General features: G+C 33.1%; 1 protein-coding gene across 3 annotated transcripts in view; it reads right to left on the bottom strand.

Moving 5' to 3' along the window:
• Window positions 1-15,957, bottom strand: part of PPP1R12A (protein phosphatase 1 regulatory subunit 12A) — a 150,112-nt gene that overhangs the window by 30,441 nt on the left and 103,714 nt on the right. For 2 of the 3 annotated variants that reach the window (XM_065887844.1, XM_065887846.1), the window contains exons 10-15: window positions 10,493-10,708; window positions 9,134-9,228; window positions 8,179-8,283; window positions 7,095-7,262; window positions 6,521-6,697; window positions 100-190 (exon numbers count right to left, since the gene is read on the bottom strand). In XM_065887844.1, the coding sequence (XP_065743916.1) occupies window positions 100-190; window positions 6,521-6,697; window positions 7,095-7,262; window positions 8,179-8,283; window positions 9,134-9,228; window positions 10,493-10,708 (852 nt within the window). The remainder of the gene's footprint in view (window positions 1-99; window positions 191-6,520; window positions 6,698-7,094; window positions 7,263-8,178; window positions 8,284-9,133; window positions 9,229-10,492; window positions 10,709-15,957) is intronic. The other variant, XM_065887847.1, reaches the window with a different exon arrangement.

Below are 15,957 nucleotides of genomic sequence, written 5' to 3'. Positions count from 1 at the left end.
TACTCATATTATATAGTGACATCAGTATTTTCACAGAAATGTGAAAAAGGGAAAGATAATTTATTTTGAACTTTTATATATTTTACACATTAAATATACCTGTGTTGATCTTCTAGACTGTCTTGCTTGTCTAGATCTTGCTTTTCTTTGGGATTCAGACTCTTCATCTCTAACAGGAGTGAGGTATGATCTACAGTAATAAATAAAAATTGTCACTTGGAGATGCAATACTTGTGAATATAATTATACATGAATGTGTGTAAGTGAAACATTTAAGTTTAGCATTTTAATGGATTTTAAGAAAGAGTCCTCAGAAAATGGTTAAACCCACTCTGAAATTCAACAATGCAATCTGATAGTTTTTTAGATTGGAACTACTCATATTAACATATTTTTAAAGTTCTTCCTAACCACAGTTTTGGTTTTTTTTAAACCATGTAACATCATTCCTCTTAGCTCCTTTCTTGATTTTCTACAACACCATCCTAGATGATATGTGAAGTTACAAGGCTAAACTATAGACTGTCAATGTCTTCTTATGGTAAAGGACTGAATGTAATATTTAGGATATGGGATGACTAGTGAGGAAGCAGCACTCCCTGCATTCTTGTCATTGTGCATTTACTAATAATGTTTTTGGCAGACATCGCACTCTTGTTCATACTTTAAGTTCTCTAAAAATTCAAGTGTTTTTATATACGAACTGCTTTAAAATCAGCATCTTATTCTTGGGTCACTGATTTTCTGATACAGAGAAGAGGATTTGGCATTTATGTTCACTAGATTTTATACTATAACTCTAAGCCTATGTTCCATCCTGTCACACGGTATGCACAACTTCAAAAGCATGCAATCTATGTCAAGAGGTAAATAATGAATTAAAGGGTTGAACAAGCAAAGACAAGACAGAGCCCTGCAACATAAGAAAACTTCCCTCTAATGAACAATATTATTCGGGAAGTTCAATAGTTAACAGTTTATCTAGTTATACTACTACCATCTAGCTCACATTTCTCAGAGAACATTCTGAACTTGAGTATCTCTATTTTCTGTTGTTCATTAAGTTTATCAATAACCTATCATCATACCCCTATCCCCAAATGCTATTTTTTAAAAACTCTCATGTTAACTTTAGTGTTCTTCTCAATTTGTAATTCATTCTGCTCTTTAACCTCCCTGACGCTATTCACATATTCATAACAAACTTTAGAATTTTTTCTTTGTTTTATGCCTTATGTTTTATTTCTTCTGTGTCCTTTAAAGCTCTAAGTTCAGAGAGTATAACACATCTTCAAACACCTTACAGTTATTCACAGTTCCTTCAGAATTCTTTTTAGAGAACTCTCATTCTTTTTGATACATAGGAATGCGTCTTTCCCTCCAAAGTCTTGAATTTTTTGGAATCTGTCTCTCTAAAACTAGAATACAAGATTCATTATTCCTAGGATTTGTCTCCTTGGATAACTAACCCTAAGATGACATAGTCATTTCTCACCCAAGATCCTGGTTGCCTCAATTTCATCAATTAACTACTACTTATTGGTTAAAGTTAGTTCTAGAGGACTGGTTCTTCTTGCTTCTACTCTAATCACAGATAAACTGTAAAGCAAGGTAAGTCAAGAAATTCTCAAGAGGGTGTTTTTACTTGAATGAGACATCCAGCAAACTTAGATGAAAATCCCATCACTTCTATATTCTGACTTGTTTTTATCATCTGCTTTGAGAAAATATCACTTGTGTTCTCTATTCGGTTGAATAACTTATGGCACTATATCATAAGGATAATATGTTTTTTTTCTCTTTATCTGTATGTTTTCTATCACTTTTTACCTCTAGGTTTCTAGAATATCCTGAATGATTATGTCTTTTTGCTATCATAATAGCACTACATTTATCTCATCAATAGGCACAGCTCATCAAATTGAAGCATTTCGAAATTGAAGCATTTCATTGAAGAGCTCTATTCTACCAAATTTTGATTCTATTAAAAACTAGTACTGACTTAAGTTCATAAAATAAAATTTTAATTTTTTTAATTAAAAAAAATTTGTCTCCCTAAAAGTGAAAGGCAAGGGAGAAGTCACTAAATAAAACATTTTGCTTATCACCATTTCCGTAGTTTAACTTTCTAGTTGAAATTCTGTATGGCTTCATCTGTACCAACACACAAACCCAGAGATGAATACAACTGGTAGGATACCTGCCCTCTCTCCATTCTATGATGCTCAAAAGCTTGATATTCCTTTTTCTCCCATTGTTTTATTATTTCTATTGTCTATATATCAATTTTCTTGAGTTTTAAGGTTTTTATTCAGCTGTAACAGATACTTTCTCATTTTTATTACAACTCCAGTGATTTTTCTGGGACAAGAAAGAGGATAACCAATAAATTTGTTATTAGAGTTTAAGAAACATTAATTCTGGAATACGATTCTTGTATTGTTTGTTGTAGAAGTTGATTATATAAATGTGGAAAATACTATACATTCTAACCTTCTCCAGGAAAATAACAACATATTAAAGGGTCTGAAAAGGACTAAGGGAAGAAACCTGTTTAACTGTGCTTAACTCAGCATTTTCCAAGACCATTTAAGCAGGAAAAAGTTTTTTTTTTCTTTTGTGGTACATTTTTAAACGTGTAATAGTTCTCTGTGAAATATTAGCTTGTAAAATGGCTATTTTTTTCATCCATTCATTTAACACTTATTTATGCATCTACTGGTCCTATGCAATTTACTGCCTTTTGGACTTCCACCAGATGAGGAAAAAAAAATAACAGAAAGAGAAGAAACCTAAATGTGATAGCAAATCTAGTTTAACAAAAGTTTATAGCAGCCTAGACAGCTGCATGTATCACTTCAGCATTTCATGAGCTGCTCTGAAAGTACAAATGGACATGAAAGACTGAATTCTTATTTCCACTATGTACAAAGTTTTCATATATAGTTTAAAACAACTGCATTGTCACTATGCCCCTTTACCCCATGGCAAATAGCACTATCAACCATCACACTCTCTCCCAAGAAGCCTAGATTGTTTTTCAATACTTTCAAGCTGCCATGAAAGTTAATAAATCTATTTATCATATCTGGTTTAACATATGCAGGTTAGGGGCATAAAAATTACTAGCTGAAAGACTTGTAAAATCTGTTCATTTAAAATTTCCATACAAACATTTGCTCCAAATTAGCATAAAAACCTAACCTATCGATTTGTAATATAGGAAATATATTTGATAGTCCCCATCTGAAATTCAGTTCCTTTCTCCTCCTTGAGGTGTCTATACAGAGCAGATCTCTAAGAACAGGATGTAGAGAAAACAAATAATTCATATTTTTAATATGTGTTTAATTCCAAAGAGGTGATCATCAAAAAGATGGCAGAACATACCAAATTGCATTACTATATCATACTGTCACACTGATCTCTTTTGTATAACTGTATAGGGTATATAATTTTACTTACTAGTCTTAGATTGCCCACTATTTTCTGAACAATCCAAAGGTTATTCTTAAATTAAGGTTTTTTCCCTCAGTAAGAGCAATTATTCTATATATTATTTCCCTGACATTTATTGGTTGAAATATTTATATTTATTTATAATATTTATTTTTTGGTTAGTCAACCAAATTACATCTCTAAAAAACTGAATACCAGCCCTTGCTTCTCATTCAGCATTTTTCCTTCCAGAGGGAAAAAATAAAGTAGTCAAATGGGAGCTGGCTGAGCCAAGGGAAAATGGTAGAAAAGAGCAGTTGTACCGAACCATGTGAACTCATACTACAAATAAGAAGTTATTAGTAAGGTACTGTTTTGCAGTTTGAAAAGACTATAGAGAATTAGAAATGCCTAAACAATGAAAGAATTTGCCATCTTGCTCCACCTACCTACCTATCTATCTATCTATCTATCTAGATATTCTGTCACCCCGCGAGGCTTGCTGGATCTGTTCCCTGATCAGGGATTGAACCCAGGCCATGGCAGTGAGAGCCCGGAATCTTAACCTCTAGGCCACCAGGGAACCTCACCATGCTCCATCTATTTAAAGCTAGCTTCTCCTCCCTGCTCCCCAATGCCTCCTCCCTCCAATTAATCAATTGGAAATCTTTATAAAAACAGAAAATTTTCATCCAAACCTGATCAATAAAAACAGGAAAATTCAACAATAATGTGGAATTTAATAGTGTACACAGTAACTTTACATAATATCTAAAAGTACATATGTAAGGGTACCTAAAAATGGCATAAATGTATTAGTATCTTTTTCAGCCACAGTATATTCTTAAATCACCATACATACATTTGGGGGCAAATTTTCAACTATATACATTTTGAAACCATTAATGAAATTTAATTAAAAAGACAAACAGGGGAATTCCCTGGCAGTCCAGTGGTTAGGATCTGTGCCTTCACTGCTGAAGGCCCTGGTTCAATCCCTGGTTGGGGAACTAAGATCCCACAAGCCAAGCAGCGTGGCCAACCAAAAAAAAGACAGACGAGGCCAAAATTGCAAACAATTATTTGACATGAAACAAAACACAAACATTAATATTATTGCACACATCACTGAAGCAAGTGAGACAAAATTTCTGTAATGTAGACCCGGAAAAATGTCAATAGACATATTTTATTTCTTATGATATGAGAACCTTCTCTGTCCTAACAATATCACCAAATATTTAATTCTCAATCTTAAAGTCTTCCAGGATTTATTCTAAAAGATGAAACTCAATACTTTCCAACAATATAAAAAATAAAGAAATCTGAGGTTAATCATAATTTGCTTGTTCTGAAACAACTGATGATTTTGGGGAGACATTCACTGGCTTTGTCATTGGAAAAACTTTTTTAAAGTATGGAATGCTAGATAGAAAGGATTCTAGAAGTTAAAAACTATATAAATTAAATACCTCATTTTACAGAAGAATAAATTCTAACCCACAGAGAACTCTTACCTTAGGATTAAGGCACAGCAAGGAGTAAAAAACCAAGACCTCCTGAACCTTTTCCCCTTCAGCTCCCCACCTCCCAAAAAACCAAAGCCCTCAAATTCATTTTCACTAGAAGAGAATGATGAGTGCCTATGAAACTCTAATTTCTGTAGGCTATGTGGTCTCATTGAAAACACCTCAAAAACCTAAAACTGACTAAATTTAAGAGAAAAACAAGAATAATTAAAATATGATATGACCTATACTGGTATTCAAAAATCACAAAATGCTAACTGCTTGTAGTGCTGTTAGAGAAGTATCATTAAATTTCACCATAAAAATAGAAATGAAGCATAAATATATTGACAGAAACTAAAGATGTAATGATAGGAAAGAAAACATTTTTTTAATTAAAAAAGTTTTCAAAACATTTAACATTTTGTTACGTTTCATATATTCACCACAAATATTACTATAAGGATGCTACTACTTACAACAGGCCACGCACTTTGCTAGGGATCAGAGACAAAAGATGTATAAGACTGTATATGAATACTATGTGCTAGAAATAAAACCAAATTAATCTGGTTGGTATTTTAGTTAAGGAAAATATCAGCTATGTAGCTAATTTTTCAAGAATAAAATATTTAAAGAGGTTACGTTTAGTTTCCTAAGATGTTCTTTCTCAAGAGGGAAAACCAAATTCAAAGCTAGGGACTATGCATGATATAGCAGACAGAACCCTGGACTGATTCTCCTGTAATATTGGGCCTAGCCTTAGCTCTCATACTTACTAACCACATAAAAGTGGTAAAGTCACTTAATATCTCTGGAACTCAGTTTCCTTCTGTAAAGGATATCATAAAAGATAATAGGTAAATTCCTTTCCACATCTATGATTCCATACCAATTGGCTGCAACAGGAAGAAGTGAGCAATGCTCATAAAAATGTTTTAAGCACATAAAACAAATTCACAGACCCTTTAAAAAATTTAATTAACAAGTGCCTTCTATGTACCAGAATTAAAACTAAGTGAATGTAGTTAACATACTTAAAATTATTTGGCTTACACATATGCATAAGAAGCCATTCTTCACCAAAAGAATTTTAAAATGAAATTCTCAAAAATAACAACAAAAATCGCTAAACATGCATCAAACTTCTTAATAATGAGGTGGAAGGGGGAAACAATAAGAATAAAAAACCTGTTTTTGTCATGTTACATCTAGTTTTCCATGAGTATGAGTTGTTTAATATGTGTTTAGAGTATGCGCTTAGATCTTCATCACAAAAATGTTTTGAATTAAATAAACCATTAAAACTAAGATGGCTAAGTATGAAGACAACTATCTGGCTCAGTGCCTTTAAACAAGAACATTAATTCTGTCAGAGGTGGGTTACCAAGCCTAAAGGCGAATAATTGCTAATTGTATCAATTTACATAGTTCTGAGCTGATCTAGGTTATCTCATGTATTAACCTTCTGAAGAGATAGTCACCAACTTCCCAAGATTAAAAAAACAAGCAAAACAAACAACTTTCATCATTGGGCAAGATATATCAGTAGTCCTATTAGGACCTTTACACACCTGCGTCTCTCCCTGACCTCTGAAGTGGAGGAGACAGTGCCAGCAGTAGTTGTAGTCAGGGTTGTGGTAGAGGCTGCAGCATTTACAACAGTTGGAGCAACAGGAATGGTCACTGCCGTAGGAACACTGTCCTTTTCTTTTTCAGTACTATCCTCAGCCCACAAACGATTTGAGGTACTATAGCATCATAAGCAGCAACACAAAAAAGAGAAAAGGAAAACAGCTAAACAAGGAAAGCACTTTCTAGCAGCTGAAAACATGTGACTACAGGGATGGATTTTTTTAAAACATAAGGTGAGACATCTTTCATCTATGAACCAAAAAGTTCACCCAGAGCTGTCAAAGAGAAATTTACACTTTAAGCAGCTTAATGCAAGGAAATTTCATAAGTTAGGAACTTAATATTTTTTCCCCAGACATGCATAATTGCCTCTTTTTGGAACCAATTTTTGTTTGTAAATCATTTTAACAAGGTCAATGAAAAAATCCAGAGCCCCACAATCTTCTAAACAAAAATGCATGCACATACATAAGCACACAGTAGGCCTGAACACAAAATGTATCTGTGACTCACCTGCTTTGTGTGCCTGCTGAGGAAGAACCCGTTGTAATCTTTGTAGTAGTGCTTGTGCTGGAAAGCAGGCTTTTCTGAAGCCCAGCTGCAGAGGTAACTGTTGGTGTTGATGTGGTGCTTGGAACACTAGAACTAATCAAATCATCTTGTCTTCTACCAAAGGAGCAACTAAAGGAAAGAGTCATATCTATATAGAATGTGTTTGTATGTGTATTCTATAGTCAATGCCTATACATTATACAGATTCACAAGGCTAGGAAAAAATCTAAAAGACTGTGTTCCTAAATACGCCACCGGCTCCAGCACCAAGAGTTGCATCTACAACTTGCTAGAGTCTAGATGACTTCCCTAATTTGGTAGTGTATCATTTTACTGCATCCCCCACCCACCAACAAGATTCAAAGATGATCTGATAGTTTACATTTCTGGAACTGTTCCAGGTCATATGGTCACGCCAGGTTGGGTCTGGAAAAACACTTTGGTTTGGTTTTACTTGGGGAAAGTTAAGACTTAAGCATTTTCTAAGAAATTGTTTTGGCAATGGGTCACATCCCTAGGGGTGACCCATGCCTGTATTATATTTGTTGATCTTTTAGTCTTTTTTTGGTTGCTTTTAGCAGAGAAAATAACACATAGATTTTCCACCCCCTCTCCAATATGATATTACCAACATTCGAATTCAAGGCATTTCCATTGCTCTGAGTTCTAACACAGGTAGAAACTTTCCAGGTCACCACATGAGATCAATTAATTAATCTATTTCAACTGCTCTAGTCAATTATATAATTGACATATATAATTACATACAGAGTTCCTTTTTTAATATGCTATAATCTAAAAGATACTTCTTAGCATATCAAATTTAATTTAAAAATATATAATATAATAGGAAGGCATAAGTAGGAGCAAATTTTCACCCATCTTTAAATATATATTCTGTGTCTTTAAATGAAGTTTTATTTAAACAACAAAAGATATATTTAATAAAGGCACATTTTTAATGTTATATTAAATTGAGAGCTCCAAACTGGCTCATATTTTGATAAAAGAATACACAAAAGTTACTTAAGAATTATATTATTACCTTTTATGATAAGCTGATCCTTCATTAATTGAGCTATTCTTTCTGAGATCATCTTCCCATTTTCTTCTTGTATATGAACTACTTGTTCGCAAACTTGAAGAATCTCTGTGAAAAAAATATCTTTCAGATTCTGGTAGATAATTTTAAAATAGGGTTAAAGAAGCTGTATTTTAATAAACATCTGTAGAAGCAGAAACTAGTAAAATCCCTTAGAAAAACAGTCTGGAATACTTATTAAGAAATGAAAGTAATTCACTAAGATTCCAGTTCTAAGATTCTATCCCAAAGGTATAATCCTAACTATAGGGGGGAAATTTAAATGTTTGCAGAAGTTTTATTTATGATGACAAAAACATTAGATAATTTAAATGTCCATAGTTTGGGGAGGGGAAATGGCTACTTTAACCTCAGCAAATCTACTCTATGGAACACTATGTACTAATGAAGAACAATGCTTATTGAAAATACATACTAACATATAAGACATTACGAGATCTTAAGTGAAAGAAAAAGTCAAGACACAAAATTGAATATTATAACATGATTACAATTATATTAAAAATTCTCATACTCTGTATGTGCTGAAAAGTAGGAAGAAACAAATTAAAATGTTGACAGTGATCAAGTAAGGGCTTTTTCTCCCTTCTTCTTTCTCCTTTTCTATTATGTTCCAAATATTTAGAAAGCATATACTAGTCTGTGACCTCATCTGCCACCACTGCCCCCTCACTCCGTTATAACCATAATGCCTTCATTTTTTTGGCTATTTCATGAACATACCAAGCCTGCACCTCCTCAAGTCCATGTACTTGGTGTTCTTCCTATTAGGAATACCCTCCATCTCTTCCTGAAATCCATATCCCACATAATTACAACAATGCTCATGTTTTAACTCTTATGCTAGATAGTAAAGATTTTATAGTTAAAAAAATAAAACAAATCATAATGAATCCACCTGTTTTCTTTCTCTTCAATGTCAGATGTACTGGCTAGTCGTCTTGGTATTGTAGGTGCAACATACGCAAGCCTAGTTCCTTTACTATCTTTCTCCTACACAACAGGGAGAAAAAAGAGTGAAAATAAATCTGTGATGACTATAAGTGCTGCTAAAAGTATTAGGTAAAGAGTATTCAACAATGTATAATTACACAGCCATCATAGTTTATTTTATAATATTTCCATAATTCCTAGCTAAACTCCAAAATTGATGTCTATCAATATTCAAGTACTATAAACACTAAAAGACAGCCTGTTCAAATTAATTTTCTTTTCCCTCTTCTTTAATCTAGAATTAGCTCTTTTTTAACATAAGAAAAATTCCTCCACATTTTAATGACTTTTTCTGAAACTTCTGTAACATTTACTGTAATGTAGTATTGTAAGATAAAATATCTTTACTTCTTTCAGAGAAATAAGGTCTCAAATACAGTTCACTGATAAGTCTCAATTACTTACATTATACAAGCTATTTACTACCTTGATATACTATGTTTTAAAAATATAACATTAAAATATACAAAACAAAAGGTTATTTAAATTATATTTAACCAAATCTGGCTGAGAGTGTAGTGACAATGACATCTGTTACATTCTCATTATACTGGCATCAAGTACTTGGAAAACAACTGGAAAATAAATTTATACAAAATAAAAAACATTAAAATTACTTAATGAGAAATTCATTTCTGAATTTCTGATACATGTAAACACTCCTGTATAGAGCAAGAAAACTGTAAGGAAAAAAATGTCCAAGCACTAAAAATGCAATAGAAAATAAATAATCCAATTATACAAAATAGCACTGAATGAACTGTGGTGCATTCTATTTAATGCAAGTTAATACTGCCTTTCAAAATATAGTTATTAAAATTGCTCACTAGGACAAAGCTGTGATGTATCAGATGAAAAAGTAGGTAAAGAAATTGCACATATTGGATAAATTTAACTTATGAGTATAAGCACATTCTAGAAAAATGTGTTCCTAAACTTTCAAAACCCTTCTTAATAAATAAAATTAGCTTGCTCCTTGATACATTTTATTGTAAATTCTCAAACAGAATAAAGGATTCCTTTAATTGAGTATAGTCTCTTAATTTATGTTTTGGGCAAATACATCTGATCTTCCCAATAATTATATCCCATATAGATATCTGCGTAAGGTAGGTACATTTGTATTATCATGTAACTCATTAAGTCAGGTGAATTAAGTTGATAACATAGATCTAATGATACATAGTAGAAAATCCAACACATCTGATTCCAGGAAAACAAATTATCATAGTTTTTATAGAAACCAAATTGTGAAACAGATTACCTTTTCTTTATTATCCAAAGAGGAGGAAAGTCTGGGACTTGAAGCTGAACGCATAACACCTGCAGTGTCTTTTTCTTTCTGAGCCTCTTTAGATGCTGTGATTTCTGCAAGTGCGCCATAACTACCAGTCTTTCTAAGTCCTAACCTCCAAGATGCAGGAGACTCATCTTTTCTCTCTTCTTCTTTGGGAGAAATTTTTGTAGCTGAAGTTGGAAACTGTTTTTATTTTATTTTATTTTTAAGGAAAAGGAGAAAAATTATACAATACTGATCAGTCCTTAAACTGAAAATGAGAAGTTTACATATAATATGTTTAAAATTATAGTTAATAGTTTCAGGAGAAACACTTTTACTAAGCAGGTTAATGTCTTAGTAAAAAATGTAAAGATCTAAAACTGAAGAAGGAAATACTACCTTTCCAGATGTTAGATTTAAGAACACACACTCCACACTTTGTATCACACAGAAAAATTATGATGCAAATACAGAGAACAGAAATGAGCACACCATAATGACTTAAAACCATGCATCTTTGAAACCAATATTCATATTAAACTTGTTATGTTGTAACCTAATATAAATCCTTGCACATCGAAATGCCTCACCATAGATTTTTCACCTTTACTGGGCACAAGAACAATGCCAGTTTTGCGCAAGCCCTGCCTCCATGATGCAGGATCTACTGATTCCACCACAGGCATGATAGGAGCAATGAAATCATACTAAAGCCAATTAAAATAAGACAGGTAAAGAGATAAAGATCGAAAGCATGAAAACAGAAAAGGAAGTTATGAGCAAAACAGACTTTTCTCTTTTTAAAAGAATTTTATAATAAATTAAAACCCAACAACTGGGTAATTATCCAATCTTTAAAAGTCACTGGGAACAAGTTCCAGTTTTAGCATGAGAGAATCTGAAAGAATCTAATACAGAAACTTCCAAGGCAGTTAAAGCCACATAGAGCTGATAGTATTATAGTATGAAGTGAAAAAACTACTGCCCTTGAATTTTGTTTTTATTCATTTTGTACTTGGGTTAAAAAAATTTTAATCCATCATCATCAACAAAAAAGTAATCAACAACAAAAAAGTAATCATCAGTATATTTCTAATTATAATATTTAATTCATTAATATTTTAAATATCATAGCCTTAAATTTACTGTTTGATTTTTCCACTAAACATTAAACATTTCAACTAAAAACTGTTTTTGTACAAATATTTATTTCATTTTCAGGGCTTTCCAACTAACCTAAAATGAAATGTCTGTTGTCTGTAACTAGTTCACCTCATTAACTTCACTTACAGAGTTTAAATATTCAACCACAGTTAAATATAGATGGTAAATAGAGCAACTATCTAGTTACTACAAGCATAGGATATAGATTAAAAAACAAAACAAAACAATCTTTCTTTCACATCTATTACCAAGGTTTGCCATAACAGCAGTTTAATAGAGCTTGTTAAAGCACCCATAATGTTGGAGGGCTAATTCCTAGACAAAACTGCTACAAGATACCTCTAATAATTCCAATAATTAATTCCTAACAATAAGGTTGCAAAGAGACTCAAGATATACAAGCATTTTTCAGTTCCCAAAATGCACACTGAGGCATTCCAGGGCGCAAGAACAAAATCACAGGGGTGCTGTGGGATATTTTAAAGTTTTGAGAGAAGTACAGTGACATCTGTCAGACACTGCACAAATTGCCATTATTAACTTATTTGTACCTAACTACTTAATAAATGAAACGAAGAGGTATTTTTTTTGGCCAAATGGCACTGTGAAAAAAAATCAGTAAAACACTAAGGTCTCCATTGACTGAAAAAGTCCAGGAAGCTGTAATATTTTGCATAATATGATAGGCATTGAGATGATTCCTTATTGATTTCACAGTTTAAAGTCATGGTACTCGAGAACAGAGGTTGGCAAACTTTTCCTTCTGTAAAGGGCCAGACTGTAAACTTTAGGCTTTGTAGACTATAGAGTCTCTGCTGTAACTACTCATCTATGCTGCTGTAGCACAAACCCAGCCATAGGTAGTACACAAATGAATGAATGTGGCTGTGTCACATAAAAGTTTATTTAGGGGCAATGAAATTTGAATTTGTGTCACAAAATATTCTTTTTCTTTTCATCCTCCCCTGCCTCTGCCAACCATTTAAAAGTATTAAAACCATTCTAACTTGCAGGCTGTACAAAAAACGGGTAGTGGGCCACCTTTGGCCCACAGACCATGGTTTGCCAATCCCTCCCTACCCCAGAACTTTCCCCAAACTGGAAACAAATGTTATTCCTCCATGATAAAATCATCATATAGCAAATAATATTTGCTGAGTGTTACAACAGAAGCTAACATTTAACAAATGTTTACTTGTGTGAGGCCCTAAACTAAGTGCTTAATATGGGTTATCTCATTTAATCCTACAATCACCCAATGAAATAGCATTTTACTATTATCCAATATTTTAGAGTTGAGAAAAATGAGGCAATATTATCAAGTTTGAAATTTTGTTGCACTGTTACGACTGATATACCTCCTCTCCACCTCACATGGATTTAAATACTGGTTTATGTGTTTAAAAGCATCTTTCAATTTTTGGTATATAAATAAACCTCTCTGAAAAACTCAAGTATACCTAGTCTCTGAAATTCTTCTTTTGGTTTTTATAACCAGGACACTATTTTGACTTTCCTACTCTCTGACTACCCCTTTCCTGGTCTTTTTGTTGTTGTTGGTAGCAACTATCCTTGTCATAGCCCTGTAACATAAGCACTCCAAGAGTCTGTTCTTGTATCTCCTATCTTCTCTTTATACTTTCTTCTGAATGTTGGGAGTAGGGTCTTCTTATATCCTGAGGCTAAATATTAATTGTATTCAGCTTATTCTCAAATTTGTTATTCTCCAGCTCAATCTGACTCCTAAATTCCTAGTCCTGAATTTCTATTTACCTGTAGAATGGACTATATGTAACTAAAATTGGAACCTGAAACTCAACATGTTTAAAGTCAAACACCTTTATTTCCAAACCAACTCTTCCTCAGTTCCCTATTTCTGTTACTGGCACCCAAAATCTCTTCAATCCCCTAAATTTCTTTTTTTTTTGCCCGCTCTGTGTGGCATGTGGGATCTTAGTTCCCTGACCAGGGATCGAACCTATGCCCCCTGTGCTGAAAGCACGAAGTCTTAACCACTGGACACTGGGGAAGTCCCAACTCCCTAAATTTGAAACTTCGCAGTCATGTTAGACTTCTTCTCTGTCATCTTCCTCCATCTACAAGTTAAGTGCCAAGTCTCTAAATCTCCTCTCCTTTATAAGTCCACTGCCACTTCTCTGGTTTATATTCTTATCATGCTAGGCAACGTCAATGACTTTCTAATAAACCTTCTCTCAGTCAGTCTCTTACCTTCAAATACACCTGTATGTTGCTGCCAGAATAACATTCTAAAATTCTCTCATGGCCTTGTTCAAACATCTATGATCCTCTACTATCTATCAAATTATGAAAATGTTACCATAGTAATGAAAACATTCCAATTTGGCTCTACTTTTCCTGCTTTACTTCGTATATATATCCTATAAATCAATCAAACTAGACAACTCATTTTTCCTGCAACACTCCACATTATCCCTACTTTTTTTTTTTTTTTGCGATACGCAGGTCTCTCACTGTTGTGGCCTCTCCCGTGTGGAGCACAGGCTCCAGACGCGCAGGCTCAGCAGCAATGGCTCACCGGCCCAGCCGCTTTGCGGCATGTGGGATCCTCCCGGACCAGGGCACAAACTCGTGTCCCCTGCATTGGCAGGCGGACTCTCAACCACTGCGCCACCGGGAAGCCCTATCCCTACTTTTGATCACACTGTTTCTCTTCTCTCTTTTTCAACAGACTGTACAAACTCTCCTCTCTGTTAGTTGAAATACTACCTCATTCTTCAAGATCTATCTCAAATGTTCTAACTCCATTACCTCAAATCAAAAATGATTTCTTCCATTTAAAAACTATCATTCTACAATTATACACTTTTACCGGTATATTTCATATACCCACAGCACATAGTAGTCTTTTACTAAATTTTATTATGATGTAGGTTCAATTAGCAAGAACATGTAATTCCAAGAAAACTGAATTTTTACCATCTAGCAAAGAAAATATAGTTTATGCTTATTGGAATATATGTGTATACAGCAGAGTAGGTAATCTTTTTCAGAGATCCCAACAATATTTATTTTGACTAGAGAGTTATATATAAACATTGTTAGTTAAACTTAATGTTAGTTGAAACTTTAACTAACAATAAACTTATTGTTAGATAAAAATTTAATATAAAATGTATATTATTTAACTTACTGTAAGTTAAATAATGTGATAAACTTACTATTTTTAGTTAAAATAAATCATAAGATCAAACTAATGGTTTTATAGATAATATATCCATAAATCATAGGCCTGATCTCACTGCTACAGAAATAGTTCTATAATTTTAGCTGACAAGTTAACAACTTAAGAGAAGATCATTTAAAGTGAATATATCTATGTTTCTCTATTTATCATGAGTTATTATAGAATATAAGTGATATTTAATACTGTTTTAGAGCTTCCAGTTTCGTGATCTATTCCTTGCCATGAATGTTAGAGAGAGAGAGAGAGACAGAGAGAGAGAGAGAGAGAGAGAGAGGGAGTGTGTGTGTGTGTGTGTGTGTGTGTATGTATTTATATACATAGTTTATGTACTGCTGGAGGAAGCTAGAGAACTTAAGATAACTTGTCTAGATAATAGAATCAGAGTAGTAAGTGGCAACCTAAAAATAGACAGAACTCTTAATTAATTACAAAATCTTTTACGATGCATTTACAAATTAAGAATTCATCCAAGGAAATTTCTGTTAGGTCTGTAAGTTACAAGGAAAATCTTGAAACAAGTGAAAAAAAAAAACACTAAAATGCTAAATTAAAGTAAATACAGTACCACTGGCACTGGTACCATGGTAACAGGCTTTAAAAGTCATATAATACTGATAAAACTTAAAAATACTTCATTTTTTTGTACACCATGACTTTATTACTTTGAATAAAATTTGCCCATAAAACTCTAAGAACAAAGACTGAAACAATGTAATCTTTAAATGGAGAATAAAATGGAGTTTCTAAATATGCAAATTAGAGAAACAGTTGTCATTAGATCAATTTAATTACAGAATCAAAGTAATTCTGAATAAGAACTTTTATAGCAAATAAATTACTGGCCCACTAATCTAATAGAGCTATTAAGTATTTGCTTTCAGTGAGGGCAGTTGGCATAAACTGAGAAGTAAACTGCCATAAATCTAGGGTTATGCTTGAGAAAAATATAATTGATCATAAGAACCCTACTGTAATTATTTGACTACAGTAGGAAAGAGATTGCTTAGTTAAATACTCAAAAGACTGACAGCCGGTTTCTTGGCCAGCTATTCCAGGGGGG

This window comes from Phocoena phocoena, chromosome 11 (assembly GCF_963924675.1).
Source record: "Phocoena phocoena chromosome 11, mPhoPho1.1, whole genome shotgun sequence".
Taxonomy (NCBI): Eukaryota; Metazoa; Chordata; class Mammalia; order Artiodactyla; family Phocoenidae; genus Phocoena; species Phocoena phocoena.
This window is presented reverse-complemented; position numbering and strand designations above follow the sequence as displayed.